We start from the raw sequence: 23,150 nt of genomic DNA on the forward strand, positions 1-23,150 counted from the left end.
TGGAAAATATCTTATATCCAGCTATTGAGTCCACTAGGACATCGATCCTCGGCAATGAGTACGGGTCCTTTGGGCACGCCTTATTGAGATCTGTAAAATCTGTACACATTCTCCATTTACCACCCGGTTTCGGTACCACCACCACATTAGCTAACCAATCCGTGTATTGAACCTCGGATACATAACCTACTCTAAGCAATTTATTTACCTCTCCCTCAATGATTGCATTCTTCTCTCCTCCGAAGGTTCGCTTCTTCTGTTGGACAGGTCGCATGGAAGGATCCACATTTAGCCTGTGTACTATCACCTCCGGGTTTATACCCCGAAAATCTGACGGATCCCATGCGAACATATCAACATTACTTCTTAAGAAGGTGATCATGATCCCCTCGAACTGCCCTAAACTGGTCCCTATCTTGGTGGTCTTTGTCGGATCTCCTTGTATCGACTCCACCTCTTTATGGCCAACGGGTTCTAACCTCCCGGCTTTCGATGTCTGCCACTCTTCTTTCTTTACGCCATGAAGTTTCCTCTTTTCATTTTTCTCACTCTTTCCCAGAGATAAGTTATAACACCTTTTAGCTTCAATTTGGTCGCACACGACCTCCCCTATTCCGGATTGAGTAGGGAACTTTATTTTTGAGGTGATATGTTGATACTACTGCCCTGAAAGAATTAAGCCCGGGTCTCCCCAGGATAACATTATAAGCAAAAGGCATATCAACAACTAAAAATTTTACCATCAACGTTTTACGCTTCGGCTCTTCTCCCAAGGATGCAGGTAAATCCACTGTCCCGAGTGATGCGACCTCGCCTCCTCCGAACCCAACCAATGGAGTACTCGTTGGTTCCATCCTTATATTATCAAGCCCCATCTTATTCAATACTTCTTTAAAAATTATATCTGTCGAACTCCCGTTATCTACCAAAACCTTATGGACTGTGAAATTTGCTATGTCCATTCTTATCACCATTGGATCATTATCTGTCACGATCCTGGTACCTGCATCTTGATCTCCAAACACGATCTCGGGGTTGCTCGTCATATTCACCCCCTGCTTACGTCGTTCCAATCTAGTCTCTCTCTCAAATCTCCTTCTAGCTCTTCTCGACCATCCCTCTGATCCCCCTGCGATAGTATGGATGATGCCTTTCACAGGCACGTTCTCTGCCACTGTCTGGTTCCCTCGTTCAGCTGCCCAATTTGGCCTGCGATCCCTGCTTCTCGACCTGCCTCTTCGATCCCGTCTCCTTTCTTCAAAATTATGGGGGTTCTGTCTCCTGAAATACCCTTGTCGCACCAGTCACTCTATCTCGTCTTTCAATTGGTAGCATTCCTCTGTATCATGTCCTCTTTCTCGGTGGAACCGACAGTATTTGTTCGAATATCTTTTAGCTGGAGTAATCCTTGTGTGCTTCGGCCATATCAACACATTATCTTTTTCCACCAACATGAGAGCTTTAGCCCTGGTCATATTTAAAGGGGTATACTTACTGTATTTCGGCTGGTAAGGTGGTTCCCTTTCTTTCTCCTTTTTAGGTCGCATATCACGATCTCTAATGAATCTTCCATCTCTCGCTCGTTCTGATGTAACTCTCCATTCCTCATCCTTCATTGCGTTCATCTCCTCTTCATCAATGTATTTTTGCGCCATCGCCATCAACTGCTCTGTATCTATTGGCGGATCCCGTGCTAAGGCCGATGCGAAAACTCCTTTCTTCAACTCATGGATAAGGATACTAGTCATCATGTCTATCCTAAGATCCTGCACCTCCAATGTTTCGTTATTAAAACGTCCCATAAAATTTTTCAAACTTTCATTCTCCCCTTGTCGGATAGTAAATAAATGCGTGGCCGATCTCTTTTGCTTTCTTTTGCTTGCAAAATGGAACGCGAATTTCTGCACCAATTGCTCGTATGCCTCTATGCTGCCAGGTGGCAAATTCATAAACCATTCTTGAGCCTTCCCTGTCAATGTAGTGACAAATAACTTAGCAACTATGGAACTTGCCTGCCCGTATAAATTCATTACCATGTCGAAAGCGGCTATATGTTCTTGTGGATCCCGTGTTCCATCGTATCTTGGGAGATCTGGCATCCTAAAACTTGGATTTACTGTTTCGATAAGTATCCGATTGGCGAAAGGTGAGTTCCGATTATGTGCTACTATCTCCCCTCTCTTTTTAAGTTCATCAATTTGCTTTCCCAGCAAAGCTATCTGTTTACTGACGTTATCTACCTCTGCTCAAGATATGGCTGGTCCCCTTGGACGACTTAGAGCTCTGCTACTTGACCCAACCTTAGAGGGAGGATGACCTTTCTTATTCGCCCCTTGTTTACTCATTCCCTCGAGATCGCGTCCTTCATCCCCTTCCTGGAACAACCTTTTTCCCGCTACTTCTTTTTCAAGCGGAGTAGTTGTTCTCCTTTCATACGCTACAAGGGCATTTCTTCCTGCCTCTTCCATCATCTGCTGCAATTCTCGCCGCGTTAAATGTACCGTTAATTCCCGATCATTCACTGGAGTTTCCATGTCTCGTCGTGACAAATGCACAATTGGTTCTCGATCCTCTGCCGGAGTCTCCATTTCCGGCATATGCTCCTTGGAACGTCTTTCCGTCAATTAACGTTCCCACAGACGGCGCCAAAATGATCCGGCTCGAAAACTCTCAGCTCCTTCCCAATCTAGTTAGCAGCCTTGCGTGCATACTCAACAGTACTCTGCAAACAAGAAACGAACATTACTTAGCCGGGATGTGTCCCGGCGAAGATGCTCCGACGCTCAAGTCAGTTCTCATATCAAAGTGATAACCCTCTTTTCAGGATAGCATTCAATGTTAAAAACCAACTCAAAACTTACCTCTCCCTTCAGATTTTTCCCTTTTATTTCCCTGCTATCCCGCCATATTGGCAGGTTTATTCACGTCCCCATGTTCACTGTCCACCCCCGTAAATGGTGTTGAGTGCCCCCGTTTATAGGCATCAAGTATGCTCTAAATATGTAACCTCAAGGGATTGACTCTTGGTCAAATACCTTCAGAGTATGTAGACACTTTTACCCTCGCCCGGAGGATATATTGGTCTTTTCCAGAATTACCATCATCAGATTGCATTTTCAGCATGGCCCGAAGTGCTCCTCTGCCTCGATTCGCTGCCGCCTAACCACCACCATTGTGGTGAGTCCAACGGACCCTCACCCATTGATTTTCAGCAAGTCCACGGCCCCGCGTTGTTTTGCGATTATGCCCCTTTGCACCCCCGTTTTTTCGCTGTCAATCCTCCTTCAAGCAGCGGACCACCACCAATGTGAGTGCCTCCTCATGGAAAACACAACCATCCTTATCTTTTGGCAACTTTTTTATTTTTGTGGGATTTTGTATTTTGTTCTTCAGATTTTCACAGTTTTCTTGCAATTTATTAGGACAATTATTTCATGGCATTTGGTATCAAATAACTGTTACGGGAAATTGAAACCACTTTGGATCAAATTTCAGTGATATTTTAACAAACTCGAATAAAAATTCTTTTTATGTGAACTAACTTAAAAATTCTCTTCTTTATTGTGATAGTTTGATTTGCGTGTTAAATTATTGTGTGTTTGATGTGTTAAGATATTAAATTTTAATTGCACAACTCTCTATCAATTTAGTGCTATTTATAAGACACATCGTATTATATAATTATATTTTTTAATTAATTAATACTGGATTTTGAAAATTAATAAAAATGGAGGACATATTGGAGGGCTTCATTTACATATCAAATTTTTCATTTGTTTTGTATTTAACTTTTAAATCGAACTATTTAAATATTTCGTACTCAAAAATTTTCTACTTGAGTGAAATAATTGAGAAATTCTAAAAGTACATAAGAATACACCAATACTACATAATTAAGTAAAATATTTTATTATTTGAATTATCGGATAAAATTTATCACTCCGAATATAACGTCTAATAAAAGTATTTTTAGTACATTACTATGGTGTATTTAATTATTTAATAATTTTAAAATTATTATTTAAATTAAAAAATAAGAAAACAAAATTAATTAACATAAATACTATGTAATATATTCCACTCACAAATAAAATACTAAACATATACAAACACTTAATATAAATATATATAAAAGAGACATGATTTGATAACGAACAGTGACTTTTGTTCCCAAATCCTAACATCAAACCTACATCACTTATTTTAAACTTTTTTAAATTATCTTTAGAAACAAATCCAAACATATTCTCTACCTCTAACATACACTTATTTATCTCTATATCTCTCTAAAACAAAACAAAACAAAACACTATGTAAAACTTTGACACTTTTGGTCCTTTGTCATTAACTGATAATCGCAAAGATATGTGTTTGGTCACGTGCCGTTAGCCAACGACTGTTGACTTGACCAATAAATAACAAAATTTCATTTTACCCCTCTATATTTTTCTGAAAAGGTTAAAAACCTCATCACTATGTTTGGGGTTTCATTTTTGGACAATCTACGAAACAAGATAAAACACATCTAATGTTTGCCTCTTTGTTTTCACACCCTGCTTGTGTGTGTGTGTTTTTTTTTATTTTTGAACTTTCTATATATAATAGATATATATACACTTATATATATAAATATAATATAGAATAAATATATTTTGACAATAAATAGTAGTTTTTTTTTTTATTCAACTTAACTAAAATACTTTTTTTGATCTTATAGAATCACCCACTTTTATTTCTTTTATTTTGAGTTTATTTTTTGTGGGTTTTTCTTTTAATTTTTCGCCCTCCTAAAAAAATTATTATTTTCTTAAATATATTTATATAAATATCAGAATACAAAAAAAGTATATTAGATTTTTTTATTTTAATTAATTTAAACTGAAAAGTTAAATTAAAAAAATATACTAAAGTTCATTTTCCAAATTAAAATATGTATATGAATATAAATTTTGATAAATTATAACAATTATATATTATTAATCAATTTAAATTATTGTTTAATCTAAATGTATTTCAATAACTTATATCATTTATTGTAAATAATATTTAAAATTAAATTATCATTATAAGTATTTAAAATAAAAATTAACAACTTCTTTTAATTATTTTTAAGTTTCAAAGTTTTAAATTCTTTTCTTAATTTTTAAAAACTTAAAGAAATATAGATTATAGAATATAAAATTATTATTAGAAAAATAATTTTACTAAACTTTATTTAGGAGTTAATTTTAATAAATTAAGTTTTATAACAATAATTGTATACTTATTTTTGACAAAAGTGAAAATGATCCTATCTAATTAAACCAAAAATATTATCGCTATGTTTGGTGTTGTGTTTTAAGATAGGCCAAAACACAAACATAATGTTTGGATTTATTTTTTGAGTGTTTTGTTGTGTTTTATGGAGATAGAGAGAGAAAAACAAAGATAAATAAGTGTGTGTTAGAAATAATATGTATGTTTGGATTTATTTTTAGAGATTATTTAAAATAAGTATTATATGTTTAATGTTGTGTCTTGGGAGACAAAAATTACTATTTCATTGTCATATCATGCCTTTTTTATATATATGTATATATGTGTGTGTATATATATATGTATGTATTTGTGCTAAAACAGTTTAAAACACCTAAATAAGGTGTTTTTGAATGATGGCAAACATTGGGTATGTTTTGACTTGTCTCGAAAATAAGTTGGAAATGAAAACAAACATAGCGAAAACCTTGTTTGTTTTTGTATTTTGCACACCTCCACTAGGTGTGCAATTGTAATTTATTTATTTTTTATTATTTTTTTATTATTATTTTTTATTCTTTTCTTAACATAAATATATTTATATCATATTTCACTAACAAACAAAATACTATAAACATACACATATATATTACTAAATATATATATATATATATTCAAAGACATGATTTGACAATAAACAGTAACTCCTGTCTCCCATATCTCAACATCAAACCTACACCACTTATTTTACACTATTTTATATTATATCAAAATACAAATCCAAACATACTATCTATTTCAAAACACATACTTACTTATCTCTATTTTTCTCTCTCTATCTCCATAACACCAAAACAAAAACATTCAAAACATTAATCCAAACATAATGATAATTTTGCAGTCATTGTCAGATGCTTTTGGCCTGTCATTTGCAGAAAACTGAAGAAAACAAACACATTCTCGACCGAACGCGATAATATGAAAATTTTTGGTGTATAAATTTTTCTATATTTTCAAAGTATGAGCAATACATACAAACTTTTTGGCTAAAATGGTGAGTAATAAATAGCATAAAACTTTGTTATTTAAGTCCATCGCACCTCCTTCTTCAACTTGCTGGGAAAGCAATGAATATAATAATAATGGTTTATCAACACCTCATTCAATTTGCCTAATGGAATTGAAATTGAGGTTCCATCACCTTAAAGATCTACCCTTACAGTAAAAGGTCAATGCATCTTAATCTACCCTTTTCAGTACCATTCACCAGTCTAAAAGAAGCAACACCACAAGCAAAGGGACACAGATTCTGATGCATAAATGGAATCTGAACTCTTCAAATTCTGAACAATAAATAGCAAAGTCCATAGAGATACATGCAATTGTCTTCAATAAATTTAAGACATCAGTGTTGAGACATGGCCACTGCAACCTGATGACTGATAAATTAGCTCTGCTATATTTGTTGCTATAGTTTCTGGATCACAACTGAATTGGCTATTCCAGCTTCGTCTATCGTCTGGTCAAGATCAGTGAGCTGTTTGGGCGGGAACCCCATAGTTTGCAGTTGATACGTTCTTGGTCCATCAGGCCTAGATGCATCGATAAAGCCTCGGATATCTCTGATTGTATGATAGTTGTTGAAGCGTGAAACCATGCGAGTACCATCTGCCAACCTCAGCTGAATTGATGTACAAGGTTTCTTCTGATCAACAACTAGACCCACAGAAGGTGCGGGAGCAGCAGTTAGGACAGTTGGGACAGTATTGGGCTCCACAGGTGTTACATCGCTGGTGCTACCAAGAGTTCTTCCAAGACCTTGAAAGGGACGACGGGATCTCTCTGGTTCCTTCATTTAAAAAGAAAAACAAGGAAACGGAAACAATATTGAGAAGCAGTGGCTGCAGAAGCAATGCAGATACTAAATTGTATGAGAACCGATGGCAAACCTTGTATTCTTCATCCTTTCTCATAAGATTAACATGAACCGCAGTGCTCTTATTTGCTGGTGCAAGTTCCTCTGGGCACTCGGACTTCCTGATACTCTGTGTTGAAGTGTATTTTGGGAATGACGTTTCATTAGGCAAGTTTTTAACCAAAAACCATCAAATAGTAACAGCTAGAGAAATTTCGACCAAAGTCATCCAAGTATGTGTATAAAAGAACTTCTAAGTTTAACTCTGGGAGAATAGGTGGACACTGGACCCTGAGATTAGCATAACCTCTCCACCACACGATATCTCAAATAGGATAGCATGACTCTGCACCTACTGGTATTAAAGATATTTTGATGAATGGGAATCACCGGCAATAAATCAGATTTCAAACATTAAGCTGGATATAGAGGCAATGCTGATGGAAGAAAAATATATATTGAATTTCCTTTGGAGCTGCAAAAGTGTTATCATGTTAATTTCGTTGTACTTGGAGCCTTCATCTCATGCTAAACCAGTGACCCAATTCTCCCTCCACTCTCACATTGATATACTCCACATAAAGCACGCAGAACAATAACCCAATTCTCCATCAGCCTTTCTCTGTTACTTAGTCATCATAAGTTGGCTTACATAGTATCTCTAAATTTCCACGAGAAAAATGAACAGAAAGATGAAAGAAGATACCTCCAGGAAAGATGCATTTTCTGGATCATCCAGCCTCCTTAAAGGTCCATCATCTACCGTAAAGCCATTTCTCCAAAAAGTAATATTGTGATTGACAACTTCAGGCTGCTGAGGGGTAGAGGACACTTCACCAGAAAGTAGCCTTGCAGTGCCAGCAAAGCTTCTTGAGCTTGATGAAGGTAAAAGATGTTCAGCAGATGCTTCTACAGCTCCTGATTGTCTTGCTTGATTAAATATTGCATCCACGTTATTTGGTTTTGATGGATCTCGAACAAGCATCCCACTATAATAACATAGATTAGCATGGGCTAAATACAAGTAATTTACTCACACAATAACTTCAATACATACACTACTAATTAACACAGAACCAATTGGACAAGTGTTATACAGTAACTCGGGATACACATCATCCAACTAAACATAATTATAATGGTGTTCTTTGCGGCAAGACCCCAGCGCCATTTTCCAGCATCGGGTGCTGGGCTTGCACATGGCGCATCATGCCATACGGCCAGAGCGCATTTTCTAGGGCACCAGAGGCACCTGGCTGGAGCCCAGCCATAAAAGGTTGGGCTGGGCTTCTATTCTAAATAAAAAACCAAAAGTGAATAGAAAACCCTAACCAGCGCCAGTTCCTCTCTCCTGCAGTGACGACTTCCTCTGTTTTTTCCCTTGAAATATCGGTAAATTTTTGTTACTTTATTATGATGTATTTCATTGTTATTACTAATCTTGTGACTCAATGTTCTTATAATATAAGATAATTTGCTAATAAATAATTTTTTTAGTTTTCATGCTAAACATCCGACTATAATTTGCTTATACTTGAAAATTTTGGCTAAGAAATTAAATCCCCAATGGTGAACCTGCTATTTGGTAAAAATACTAACAGTATAAACATATAAATTATTTCTACAAATCTGTGTCATGCTTCAAAAAGGCACGCACCACGCCCTGCACCATAGCTCCAGAGCACATCTGAGCCATGACGCCCCATGCACTTTAGCAACTATGCAACCCAAAATAAAACAGCTGAAGAGATTGGAAAATTTGTACATTGAGATTTTTCAATCGCCCATTCTAAAGCTTTAGTGGTCACTGAAACATTAGGAATTTCCTCTTGCAGAGTCTGATGCAATTTAAATGTCCCATCTTATATCTGTTTCCACTACAGAAACATGTTTGGTCTCTAAATAAATGTCTCTTTACTTAAATCTATTCAAGCTTTAAAATATAGCTCTTGGAGTCCATCAGAGCCTATACATTCATGAATTTAAATAGATATCTCAAATGGAGTTCCCAGAAAGCTCCAAAGCATTCTCATAATTGCAGGTAGCAATCCATACTACATTTTGATCCTCAAAGGGATATGAAAGTGATTCTTGATTGGCCAGTTCGGTACTTTGCTTAACTCTTCACTTTTTGCGGGTTTCCAGATCACCAAACAGCTCAAGCTGTTTAGATTTTCCCATATAACCAAATTAAATCAAGGTTCAACCAAAACTTCACTCCAGAAAGCTCATTAAGCAAACAGCTACAGAACTACTATGCACGCAGCAAATTATGAACTTCAACAGCCTAGCTACTTCAAATCGCTGAAGTCATTGTCTTCTCTGATCTTTCTCATTATTCATCATAAACAAGCATTCCAACATCATGGGCAAAGTCAAACTCACAGACATAGAATACAACTGAATCCTAATTGGTTCTAAACAGTATCACAAAGCAAAAATTGAAATGAGCTTGCTTCTTCAAGACCGCATCAATCAGATCAATGCGGTACCTAACACTGCCCCTCAAGAACACATTCTCCCCGTAACCACTGCATAATTACACAAAATCTTCTCTCTTGGCACAGATGACACAACTAGGTAATTATTCCATTCACTAAAAAGGAATGTCTAGACAATAAGCTCTAAAACCTTCTTCATGCTTGTACTAGTTCGCCTAAGCGCTATTCTCAAAGCAAACACTTGCTCTCAGAGAAAACTTAGTCTCTTCAAAACCAAACTCAAGGTCAATAAGGGTTCATAGAATATCAAGAAAAAATCAAACTCCTTTGACTGATTTTTAACGATTGCGAATCGTCAAGTTTGATCTTGAACCTAGCAAGACTTTTTCTAAAGAAAAAGAGTAGAAATTTACCTCTTTTCCCCGCCGGTGTAGTACTCCTGAGGATCAAAATCAGGATCACTACCAGAATCCTCATCCTTAGTATTCCTATTCAGATCCGACAAAGTCCTAACACCACCACCTCCACTTCCGCCTTTCCGCCCACCAGAACCGGAGGCCCCTGCGCTAGGTTTAGCAGAGGACCGAAGATTGTAAGAGCGGGAAGCAGGCGGCGGAGAGGGGGATCGGGAGCGAGAAGGAGAAGTAGAAGGAGACAGCGAATCAGAAGGCGAGTAATGAGACTGAGACTGCGCGGCCGGTGACCCCGGATTAGCCGCTGCAACCGGATTGGCATCGTCAAGGAAAGTGGAGACGGCGGCGTCGAGATCGAAATTGTGGGACTCCAAAAAGAAGAGGGCTTCGGATTTGGAAGCGGCGGCGGTGATTTCACAGAAGGTGTTGATGAGCGCAATCTGGGGGTGGCTGTTCAAGCTCGCTTCCTCTGCCAACTCCGACGAAGGGTTCTCCATTTGCTTTGATTCTTTGCTTGGGAATATCAGAGGTTTGTGCCACATATATATGTTCAATATAGCCTATGCCAATTATTCTTGCTCCTATATGTCCTTGAAAATTAGGGATTTAAACTAGGGTTTAAATTATTTGAATTCAGCCAAACATACAATTATTTAAATTGAGGGATAATTACACTCCCCTTATACAATTTATTGTAATTACAATTTTCTATAATTTGAAAAATTACATATAGCACTATTGAGATTTGCTTTCATCTACTAAATAAATCTATCCATTTTGATTAACGGATGAACTTATTTGTTAATATCAACTCAGGATACGAAATTTAGGTAATTACACCAAATTTTAGAGAATGAGAATGTAATTATCCCTTAAATATATATGAATTATTATTATATCATAAAAACTATATTTTAATTCGATTTGTTTATAAATTGAATCAAATTTAAATAAATTTTAGTTGGATCAAATATGAGTCGAGCCCATATAATTTAATATTTTTTAATATATTTTATTGTTTTTACACTAATCAAGAGAAGCTCGAAAGTCTATCCAACAAGAAAAACATTATTCAAGTTTGATTTGAGTAGTCGAGTTCAAACCAACTTTTTATTTATCAATTTTAATAGAAAATCAAATAATTTAATTTATTTTCCAATCTTAAATTTAAACGAGATTACATGTCATTTAAATTTATCGTCAACAGGGTGGTATGTTGAACAACATCATTAACCCACTCAAAAAAAAGCAAAATCATTAACTGATATATATATATATATATCAATTTTACATTATTTATAAAAAAATATTAATTGATGAATAAAATCAAATATTATTATATATTGTAATTGAAGTACTTAACCAGTTTAAATCTTGTCTTGCTAACAAATGAAGCAAATACCAATTATTTGATAATTCTGGATCAATCTTATGATTAAGAAAACAAATGTCGAACAAATTGTGAAGGCCCTAATTAAATCAGACCACATCATTAAGTAAATATGACAAAATCTTCCACCTTACAATTATAAATAGGAGTGTTTATTCATTTGAAGACACCACGCAGGAAACAATTCAAGATGCAAGCGGAAAAACAAGTGAAGACACACAACTCAAGATGCAAAGCAAGACATAATTGTCATGCCAAATAAAAAAACAAGACATAAATATACAAGTGAAGACACGAGAAAAAGAGCATTCAATAAGTGCCAAAAATACTCTCTGTAAATCAAGGAAGATCCATGATGTTAAAGACAAAAATCAAGACGTTCGCTGTGGAAATAATCCAAATCTAATCTTTGATTCCAGAACAAGTCAAAAGACCCCCTAATTAACATTTTCAATGCACAAATCCACCTTGGAGGAAGATCAAAACTTCAATTCCACCAAAAAATACCCGAAATTCAAGTTCAAGTCAACACAATATGCAGCAGGCAACACAATCAATGTTTCATTTCGTAAGGTATTATTAACTCAAACTTCATAATTTTAAATAGGAATGACAATGAGTTCGAGTAAGCTGGGCTTTTATTTCGGACGAGGCTGGTTTGGATCCACCACAGATAAGTTGGGAGCGGGTTCTGGGCCAAATTTTTCTAACCCGATTAGATTCAGGGCAGGGCGGATTCTGGAGTGGACCCGCCACAAATTCGGCCCCTAAATATATATTTTTTGATTTGTTATAATTTTTAGAATACTTATACATAAAAATATAGTATAAGAACTCATTTAATTGTAATAAAATAAATATATTAAAAAGACTTACGTGGAGGGTAAACTAAATACAATGTAGTTAAAAAATTCATATAAATTTTTTTCATCCAATATTTAATGTTTAAATAATCCTATTTATGAAAATTTTAAAAGATTTAAATATGTATCATGATTTTAGAGACTTGGACTGAAATTAAACTTAAATTTACAATACAAAAAATACAAGAAAATAAAATACTAAATTTTCTGGAATCTCTAATTAATTTAAGAATTTTAAGCTCCACTCATATATATAGATCTCTCTTAATCTCTCTTTCCATATATATATATATATATATATATATATATTTCACATTTTCTTTATTTATTCTTAAATTTGAATCTATATCAAATTACATTTTAATTGTAAAATTCATTATTAAGAAAGGTATACTGAATAAAATAAAACAATATGAAGAACTTGTAATATTGGAACAACACATTAGGTGAAGTTATTTATTATAGAAATATATGTATATTAAAAAAATAGAATAATAAAATAATTCAGTAAATAATGTATATTTCCATCTAATCATTAAAAATTTTACATTAGGGACATTATAAATTTATATATAAAAAATAAAAATGCATCAGCTATCCAAGTAAGCGTCGTCTATGTAAATATGTGCTCCACCTCTTCGATTTGAAAAATTAAAAAAATATCATATAGAAAGTCGTGAACGGTCCAGAAACTCCAAGATTCGCGCATTCTTATTAGGGTTGAAGTGCGTCAACTTGGTCCGATCCAATCCAATGATGTAACCGTTAATTTTAGTTGTTGGATTGACGGCCTTTAGTTATTCATGTCACTTTTAAAATAATTAGGCCAAGTGAGTCGCTAGAATCTACCAAAGCCTAGTTTACTTATGGAGATTGGGCTGAACATCTCAAGATATCCAGTCCAATTAATTCCTTATTTACTTGTATTTCGGTCGGCCTGAGTGATATCACACGAGCCTGCAGTAGATAATGACAAAAAGACGATTTAAATCCCACCAAATTTGATTGAATTTATTATCCCATCGGGCCCACTTGAGAAGAATTGTATGTGATTTTACATATTTATCCCTAGATATGAAAATATTTAATCCAAAATAACCTCAATTTGAAATGACCTGCTTTCTTAATATATTGATTTATTTTTTATTAAAAAATAATAAAAAAAAAGACCTGATTTTATGACAATTAATCTCATCCCATATTTTATCTATCATTAATCTATTACAACTTAATGTGGGTGTAAATACCTTTCCCCCTACACCTGCGCCGGTGCTTCCTCTCCTCGTTAGTCAGAAATCCCCACCTTCCTTTTACATATTCCAATTCCTTTTTGCAGATTTCTTTTAATAAATATATATAATCAAAAAGCTCAAATGCCTGTATCCAAAAAAAAAAAAAAAAAAAAAACTCACGTGTCCTATATATATATATTCTCCAAAAAATTAACGTATAGTATTTCTTTATTCCCATTTGACTATTTTTAGGTAAATTAGAAAATAGGCAATTAAGCCCTACGTGAAAAATAAAATAGCAATTTATCCTCATAAATTTTAAGAAAAGGTGCAAAATACCCCCTTCACGTAGGCAGTGTACGCCACGCGCATGGGGTGCGATTTTATTTCATTTTTAGCTATAAAATGACTATTATACACTTAATTATAAATCGTTAGATCTTGTTATATATATATATATATATATATATATCAATAGTCTAGATCTAATAAACAAATCGATAGTTTATATCTTTTCTGAGTTAGATCAACGGTGTATATTTGATATACAAATCAATAGCTTATATCCATTTGAATTAGATCATTGGCTCAAATTTATTCAAGTTACAAAAATAAATTTTAAAAAATTAAAAAAATAATATACATACACATGTATAGATATATATATATATAACAATATTTAAAAATTAAAAAAAAATATAGTAGGTAGGACTGGGGAGGCTGGGAGATGGAGGTGGAGGAGAAGGCGGGGGCGAGGGAGAGGGAGAGGCAGAGGCGGGGCGCTGGTGGCGGTGGCAGAGGGGAGAGGTGGTGGCTGGCAGAGGCGGGGGTTTGTGTGAGGAAGACATCGATTTTTTATTTGATTTTCTTTTCTTTTTTAATTATTTGTATTTTTTATATTTTATGAATAAATAATATATTAGATCTGGATTGTTGATTTATATTATATAGATCCAACAATTATAAAATAAAAATAAAATAATTAAAAAAAATCCACGCGTGCGCAACATCACTAGCTTGAAGAGAGGTATTTTGCACCTTTTTTAAACATTGAGGGACGTAAATTACTATTTTATTTTTCACAAGAAGGTTAATTGCCTTTGTATCACAGGTAGATAAATTACAATTTGCCCGACCTTTTTTCTAATCAATTGTTTTTCTTATACAATAATCTTAATAATTATTTTTCTTTGATATGATATTATAGATCAGGATGACTACAGTAATTATCTTCATTAGATATTGATATTTGATGTAAATAATTATAATTAAATTATTTCAATTAATAATAGCTCATCACTTCAAATAAAAAAAATACCATTTTCTTTGTAATTTATTCCAAAAATAGAAGCTGTTGCAAACGCCACATAAATGTCAAGTTTTGAAAATTTTAGTATTGAATAAAATAAGTTAACTCCATGGTGTAGCAAAAGGCAATTATTGAGAGACAGAGGGAGCAATAAATAAAAGAAGAGAAGATAAGTGTATACAGAGTATCAAGCGGAAACAGTTAACATAAAACAAGAACACAAGAAGAAACAATATACAAAGCTATAGCTTGGCAATCACAGGTATTAAGGTGCAATACACAAATGTACATCAATAAACAAGGTTACAAAAAGGAATTACAGAGGTGAAAACCATTGAAAACAGCACTCTGTTTCACTCAAACATATCAAATAAATTAAATATTTTAGAAAAAAAAATTCGAAACAAGGATACTCGCTAAAAATCGCATCCATGCCGCTGTTGAATAGATTAGAAACAACCCTTTTTTTTCCTCGTTTAATCTTCGATTCCCATATAATACAGTATACTACTACCATCAGCTAACTTGTGCAGTATGCCGAGAGTTCAGTCTGTTTGTTTGTGGGAGTGGGCTTCTTGTGGATGGTTAGCCAAGATCCGGTCAATCTTCTGCACAAAAAGGAAAAATGGGGGTCGGGACAGGTGAAGAAATACACTGATGAGAATGTTAGAAGATGGCCATGTAATTATAGAATGAATTATGAGAAAGAAAGTGATGCAAAACACTCTTGGTCCAGTTTGTCTGGCAATGAAACACATTATACCCACCAAGAAGACATCTCCATTATGTTCATTCACAGCAACAATCAGCAAAATCAATTCAAACAGTTGGAAAACGTTGATTGTTACTGGCCCTCGCATGACATAAATATAATGGTTTACCGGTATTATTACTAAAGATCACACTTCTAGGCTGACTGCCGTACAATTACCATGTGAGAAGCATTCGTTGTTGATTAAGACCAACTATTTCTTTTGCTATATGAGTTGACTTATGTCTGCAAATTAAGGTCCATATGACAAACCACCATTTATTTCCAGGAAATGTGAGCAACGATGCAACAAAAAGAACACCGAGTTCTTTTAATGAATTTCAGTTCTAAGTCCTAACTCCACAACGTGGAACATTGGTTCAATAAATGGATAACAGGGGGTGCATCTAATATGAAAACACAAGTCTGGTAGTCAGATTACTTTTGACATGAGAATCAGCTCACGGGCTTGTTTTCTTCATTATGATTTTTTCCAATTCTTGATTTCCTCCAGATCATGATTTTCGAGGTTGGACCACTAAATACTTGGAGAATTGATATCTCATCTACCTATTCTCCAGATGGTTGTTCCACTGTGGTAAATCACCATGTAGCACCCCAAAGGAATGTCAACTGTTCTAATCCAAAGTTACAAATGCTCAAAATATTAGGCTTCTTACCATCAGATTACTTTTACAACTCAACAAAGCAAGCATATTTCAACATTTAAGCATGGAAGTATGAATTAATAGTTTTCACATTTGATTTCACTTTAAGAAGCATTACCTTTCATTGGCGGGAGTGGGTTAGTTTCTTGATTATTCCCGCCACGTCCTGGTCAGTATACTTGCTATCCTATTTGCAGAGAGTCTCTGCAAAGCCTTTTTAGCTCCGGCCACATCTGTTTCTGCCAATCTCTGCAAATGCCCGTAAGCACCTGCCGCCACAAGCTTCTTTCGACAGCCCTGGCTCCCTCCAGCCATGACTGCCGCCACTGCCGCAACTGGGAACTTCTTGGAAACAGCCTCATTTTTAGGATCCAACATTTGCACCAGCCTCATCAAGCTCTTTTCATCCCTCACAAACTCTTTCCTATTCGATTTCACCGACAACAACGACAACAAGGCTTTCGCCGCAACCTCCTGCATTCCGTCTGGCTTCATAGACTCCATTAGCTTCACCAAAGAACTCATACATCCACCAACAGCCCTCTTATTACCATCACTAATCGCTAAATTAGCAATCAATGAAGCAGAAATGTGCTGTAACATCACATTCCCATGCTTTATAAGCTCAGCAATTTGTACTACAAACACAGTCGATCCAGATAAAATCCTGTAGCTCGTGTCTGAGGCAGATAACGAATAAATTGCACGCAATACGTGTTCCAACGTATCAGGAGCCGAGCATTCATGAAACAGATGCAACAATCTCTGCAAGCCCTTTTCCTGTAACAGTAAATCCCGAAGATACTCACTTGTAGAAGCAAGAATTGATACACAATTGGCTGCTTTACCTTGCGCAGATGGAGTCCCGGAAACAAGCAGTTGGATTAGAACAGGAATCGCCCCTTCTTCTGCTAAAACATTTCGAATTTCTCCAACAACAGAAACATTTCTTAGCGCCCCAACGGCGTAGGATTGCGCCGTCAGCGAACCAGATTTACACAATTCCATTAGAATGGGAACACCCCCATAAGCAGAAATAGCCCAAGAATTATCAGGATCATCAGTGATGAACTCCACAGCCATGGCGGCTTTTTCCTTCATCGGCATTGAACCGCATTCGATGATTCTCAATAAAGGGCCCAAAGCCCCCTCCTCAAACACGCATTTCCGCGGGAAATCACCGGCCGAGACGAGCAATGATACTGCTAGAACCGCCAGTTCTCTAATGGAATCATGACCATTCAGATCGAGCAAGGAAATCAAACAGCCGATATTCCCTTGTTTCGCGACAACAGCGGCGGACTTATCATCCTCCGACAGAAGCTGGATTAACGAGTCCAACGCCTTCCGTTTAAACTCCAGCCCGCCGATCTGGAGCCTAGTAAAGAGGTCTTTGATGAAAAACGCGAGTTCCTCCTTCGAGGAACTCGCCGCGGGGCGAGAGAGAACAATGGCGGTTGACTGGTGGAGTACGCCGGAGCGGAGGAGGAGCTCGAGTTCGTTAATCTGCTTCGACAGCCAACCGGCGGCCATGTCGAGGTCGGACTGCATGAGAAGCTTGCCGCGCCTAACGGAAGAAGCGTCGCAGCAGTGGTGGCAGAGAGTTTCGGTGCGGCGGACAGTGGAGAGCAAGGCGGGCAGCAGCGGAAGGAGGAGAGCATTCTCCGACCAGTGGGGTGAGTCGGAGATTTCGGAGAGGATGGATTTCAGGGAAGCAAGCTTGGCGCGGAGCACCTGCCATCTGGAGGCGAAGCAGGTGATGGAAAGAGTGGAGGGTAGGAGGTGGTGGAGGAGTTGGGTTATCTCCTCAAGAGTGTCCGGCGGCGGTGGGTCGGCGGCGGAATGCATATTTTGTCGCTTTATGGGCTTGCTTTTGTGAAATTTACGAGAGTAAAAGGAATTATTGAAGGGAGTGGCGTGAGGGGTTAAGGGTCAGAAGATGCATATGGGAATAATACAGTGGTGGAGGAAAGGGCCCATCGGGAGGTGTGTGAAAAGAAGAGAATGGATGGGGAAATGGCGTAGAGCGGTAAAAAGGAAGGAAGCAGCAGGGTTTGAGGGGGTGGGGGGATGCTGCTGAGTGCTGACAACTGACTCAGGAGACACACACAGCCCAACCTGTCAAATCTATTAGCATTGTCCCACTTGTATGCCTCTATATAGAGGCTGCTCCAACCCTCTGACGCCAATCAACTTCATTTCATTTAGACGCTGTCCAAACCCTCTCTTCACTTCACCTTTTTCTAAAAAACATTATTAAATTTTAATTTTAAAATACTTTAATATATTTTCTTAACCATTTAGTATATTAAAAAGAGGTAAAAATTAAAATTTTAATTTCAATAAATTTTATAAACAATAGATATGAAGTTAACCATAATATATTAAACATAAAAATAAATAAATATTAAACACCAATATTTGGGGGGTTAATTATTTTTTTATTAAAAAATAAATAAATTATATAAATATAATTTAAATAAATTATATAACAAAATATAATGACTCAAATAAAAAAATATTTTTTTAAAAAAAAAGCTCAACTCGTGGATTGGATCCACCACTCCTTTTAATTTCTTTTAAATTTTCATTTAATTAGATTTTATATAAATTAATTTTTAACAATATATTAAAGTTAAAAAATCATAATATTAAAATTATTTTAATTTAAAAAAAATATAATTAAATATACAAATGTAATAGTATATACTTTTTTATACAATTGTAAAAAGTACAATGAACTATATAATTATTGTTGACAACCCCGCACCGGCACATTTGATTGTGTAGAAGAATCTTTTTGTTGGGCTTGTTGCTTTTCATGTGTTTGCCCCCAATCATCTCGTTGTGAATACGTAATGTTTGGTTTCGACTAAGGCGTGTAGAAATACGAATAGTAGTGTCGTGGACCAACTCAAATTTCGAGATATCTCAATAATTTTCGGAATCCACAAGTTCAAATAACTTAGAATATGTATTCCTGTAAGCCATTAAATTATAATAATCCTTCACCATTGATAAAACATTAATCATATATGCAGCCCATATATTTTGAGCGTGACTGCAAGGAATACCAAATTGAGTCCACTTGCCGCAAGAACATTCTCGGTTCGCAATTTTGACAACATGAGTATTGAGTCCATATCCATTCTGACGTCTTGTAAGAACCGAGGCAGATTGTTGGAATTGATGGTATTTGGTGACGGTATGCTCAACAGAATTTTGTTGCCAACGTGTAAACATCTTGTATGCAAAATCTGCCCACAGTTGGTTCTTGGCCAACATTACACTACTTTTCGGTAGCCTCTCACGAAAATAATGGACAATTTGTTGAAGCGTCATCTCAGTTATTGCTATCAACAGTAGGCGACAACCCCTTTCAATACTCCATTAATGCATTCTGACATGTTTGTCGTCAAAATACTGCATCGCCGTCCACCATCATGAGATGCTGTCTATTTTTTTTTTGTTAATTTGGTCTAAGAATTCAAACACTGCTAGTTTTTTGCTCTTTATCTCTTCCATAATTCGATTAAATTTTTTGATTTGATATTCAGAGCCAGCTTTTCAACAAAGATCATTCAACATGACATTTTTTAAACGACTGTTGAAATTAGAACACACATGCCTCAAGCAATACCGGTGTATGCCGTGAGATAGCACAAAATCCGAACTTTCACGTACTGCTTTAATGATACCAGGATGACGGTTAGAAATAAGGCACATCCCACGTCGCCCCCGTATAGCATGTCTGCTCAATTGTCTAGGAAACCACTTCCAAGATGAATATGATTCTTCATCGACAAGTGCAAAAGCAAGAGGGAGTACCTGTTGATTTCCATCCATGGCAGCAACAATCAACATTTTGTGCTTGTACTTTGTGTATAAATGGGTCTCATTTACCCTGATAAATTTGCAACAGTATTGGAACCCTTCGATACACGGTTAGCTTATCCTCAATGTTGATTTATATTTTCGTTGACATTTTCCCAATGTCTGCTCATTTGTGGAGTATCCTTGGGTTGAATTTGTTGTGATTCGACATAAACTTCCATGAGTGGGAATCCACTCGCAGGGTCCATGAAAAATGACAAGGTGTCGTCACCCCCAGGACTTGGTGTGGAACGACTATATATGGGCCAAATCCAAACAGACACCAATAGCTGGCTCCCAGCAGCACTTTATGGTGCTACTTGGGATTGTGAGCACACGTTCATTAGAACAGTACAAGCCAATGTCCGAGTGATAAGAGATATATTGGATGAGATGCGAGCGGATCAAGTAACTTATATTTAATATTATACGTATGTTTATACCGTAAATTAAATGCGCCACATAGACTCAGATGTCATTATGGCATACGCTGCTGATTTGAACCTCCAATTGTGGAGATCATCATGTCCCTTAATATTCTATGCAATAGTTGAAATGCATTGCCCTGAACGAGTTCTTCGCCAATTCGGGATGAGACAAAATATTCCAGAAGTGACGGATACTTGGGACATGAGCCTAGACTCCCGAAAAAATTATAACAGATTGGAACCTGCAATACATACAATACATCACCAGATGGTAAAGACGATATGACACGATTGTGCAAAGTCACTCATTTCCAATAGAAGAAAACATAACGAGGATATTGGGAATGGTACTACAACATAACACGAAATTTCGTGCCGTCATCTACTAATAAACGTGTGGAAAGCGAGTACCAATCTGGAGACGCACCTATGTTGCAAGTTGTGGTACGTTGTTATATAATATCACATACTTTATTTTAAATATTCTTTTTATAACACAACATTCATTATTTTTCTGCAATCTTCAGGCAGAAGAGGTGAATGCCCTTAAAGCTTTATGTCAATCTGACCACTAAATATTGAAAAATATAGTCAATTGGTGGACGGATTCGAACACGAGTTACATATTATCAAGGAAGTCATAACCCATCAGCCACAACAAATTGCTTCGCCATTCGATGATGCTCCCACAATATCACATAGGTAAAGAAGAAGTTCTACCGAATGTCTATTGGTTCAGTTGAACGTCATGATGTTAGGGTGGATATAGCTGGTCCTTCTACAATATATACACCTCAAGATTATTATGTGCCCCAACCTCCTCAAGATTATTACATGCCTCAACCACCTCAAGATGATTGGTTTCAATCGGCTCCATGTATGCCAACCCAAACAGAAGATTATTCTTCACAAGTACATCTTGATCTTGGTTGGCATTAATCAATCATATTCACCAAAATACAATATTTTCACCAATTCCATTTCCATCATTTAGTGCATATCATGATAATGTAGAGTCTAGTTTTGCAACAATATCAAATCGGTTGGACATTAATCCAAAATGAGGCACAAAATGAGCCAATGCAAAATGTGGGCGAGAAAATAAAAAGACCTTGGCGTCAATGCCACAAACACAATTGTGGAACAGATGGACATTTTGACATTTGCAATTATATAGTTTATGATAGTTTTTACAATTTTATAAAAAAATATACACTATTACATTTGTATACTTAATTGTATTTTTTAAAATTACTACAATTTTAATATCATAATTTTTTGGACTTTAATATGTTGTTAAAAATTAATTTTATATAATTAATTTATATAAAATCTAATTAAATAAAAATTAAAAAAATTAAAAAGAGATCCACGACTTGATCATTTAAAAAAAAATTTATACAATGCGCGACTCGTTATATTTTATTATATAATTTATTTATTTTTTAATAATAAAAAATAATTAAACCAATATTTAGATTTATTAAATTTATTTCACTTTCTTTTTATAATATTTTAAGGTTTCTAAAAGTATAAATTCCAGAAACAAGAGAAAAGTAAAATAACATTTAAAAATAATATTTTGCTAAAGAAGAAAAAAAAGAAGAAATATTTGAAGGAAGGAGAAAGTTTTCTCTTTTTTAAAATATCGTGTACCAGATCGAGAGTCCTATCTAAAACCCGACATGACTTTTAGAAGTCGAGTATCAAGTACCCGATACTCGATTATTTTTTAAATTAAAAAAAATTTATCCGAACCCGAGGCGAGGTCATGAACTACCCGATCCGAATGTCCACCTCTACTCCCGCACCCAGATTCGGCCTCCCCCTCTGCCACCTCCTCCTCCCCCTCCCCGTCCACCTCCTCCTCCTCTGGCCCGCACCCAAATCCACCCTGCCCTTGCCCGTCGCCCCCTTTTCCTCCTCCTCCCTCCCGCTCCCGCTCCCGCCTGCATCTCTCTCTCTCTCTCTCTCTCTCTCTCTATACATATATATATTATAAAAGTATAAATATATATTATTTAAATTTAATTATATATAATTTTTTTATTTTTATTACTTGAATTTAAACCATTGATTTTGAATTAAATAAAATCTACACGGTTGATTTATTAGTTACATTTAGACCTTGGATTGATCAACATCCAACAGTTATTAAATAGGGATAATTACACTCTCCTCCCCTAAGGTTTGGTAGAATTACACGTAAATTCTCTGTGATTTGAGAAATTACATCTAGCACCCCTGAGGTTTGCTTCCGTCTAACAAATAAGTCCATCCGTTAGTCAAAATTCACTAAATTTATTGATATTAACTGAAAAATTGAATGAAAATTAATATTTACTCTCGATTGGTTTATTACTAATTTATTGTAGGTGAAATATACCTCCTGACATGCATTAATGTCTGAAGACGTATGAGGGTTATTTGGACATAAAAAGATTTTTTTGACTTGTAATAAGCCAATAATAAGTCAATCGTAGGTAAATATAGATTTTTTTTATTTTTTTGTTAACATCAACAAATTCGGTGAATTTTGTCTAACAGAGGAACTTATTTGTTAGATGGAAGCAAACCTCATGGGTGCTAGATGTAATTTCTCAAACCACAGGGTATTACACTAAACCTCAGG

At 35.7% G+C, this 23,150-nt stretch overlaps 3 protein-coding genes across 4 annotated transcripts; all 3 read right to left on the bottom strand.

The window, feature by feature from the left end:
- Positions 1-1,304: 1,304 nt before the first annotated feature.
- On the bottom strand, positions 1,305-2,099 carry LOC105168617 (uncharacterized). Its single transcript, XM_011088752.1, has one exon. The coding sequence runs from the start codon at positions 2,097-2,099 to the stop codon at positions 1,305-1,307; it is 795 nt and encodes a 264-aa protein (XP_011087054.1).
- Positions 2,100-6,542: 4,443 nt separating this feature from the next.
- LOC105168124 (plant UBX domain-containing protein 4) lies at positions 6,543-10,570 on the bottom strand. Its single transcript, XM_011088072.3, has 4 exons — positions 10,005-10,570; positions 7,857-8,139; positions 7,185-7,280; positions 6,543-7,084 (listed from the first exon to the last, which is right to left on the bottom strand). Exons 1-4 carry the CDS (start codon positions 10,544-10,546, stop codon positions 6,704-6,706), a joined length of 1,302 nt encoding a protein of 433 aa, XP_011086374.1. The 5' UTR covers positions 10,547-10,570; the 3' UTR covers positions 6,543-6,703.
- A 4,453-nt stretch (positions 10,571-15,023) lies between these two features.
- Positions 15,024-18,331, bottom strand: LOC105168125 (uncharacterized). 2 transcript variants are annotated; one of them, XM_088883070.1, is made up of 2 exons: positions 16,336-18,331; positions 15,024-15,403 (listed from the first exon to the last, which is right to left on the bottom strand). In XM_088883070.1, the coding sequence occupies exon 1, from the start codon at positions 18,063-18,065 to the stop codon at positions 16,368-16,370; it is 1,698 nt and encodes a 565-aa protein (XP_088739196.1). In that variant the 5' UTR covers positions 18,066-18,331; the 3' UTR covers positions 15,024-15,403; positions 16,336-16,367. The 2 variants fall into 2 exon arrangements, with proteins under 2 accessions (XP_088739196.1, XP_088739195.1); XM_088883069.1 differs by having other exon boundaries at positions 15,024-15,406; positions 16,336-18,330.
- Positions 18,332-23,150: the final 4,819 nt, after the last annotated feature.

Source organism: Sesamum indicum, linkage group LG8, assembly GCF_026168435.1.
Source record: "Sesamum indicum cultivar Baizhima isolate 11 linkage group LG8, ASM2616843v1, whole genome shotgun sequence".
NCBI lineage: Eukaryota > Viridiplantae > Streptophyta > Magnoliopsida > Lamiales > Pedaliaceae > Sesamum > Sesamum indicum.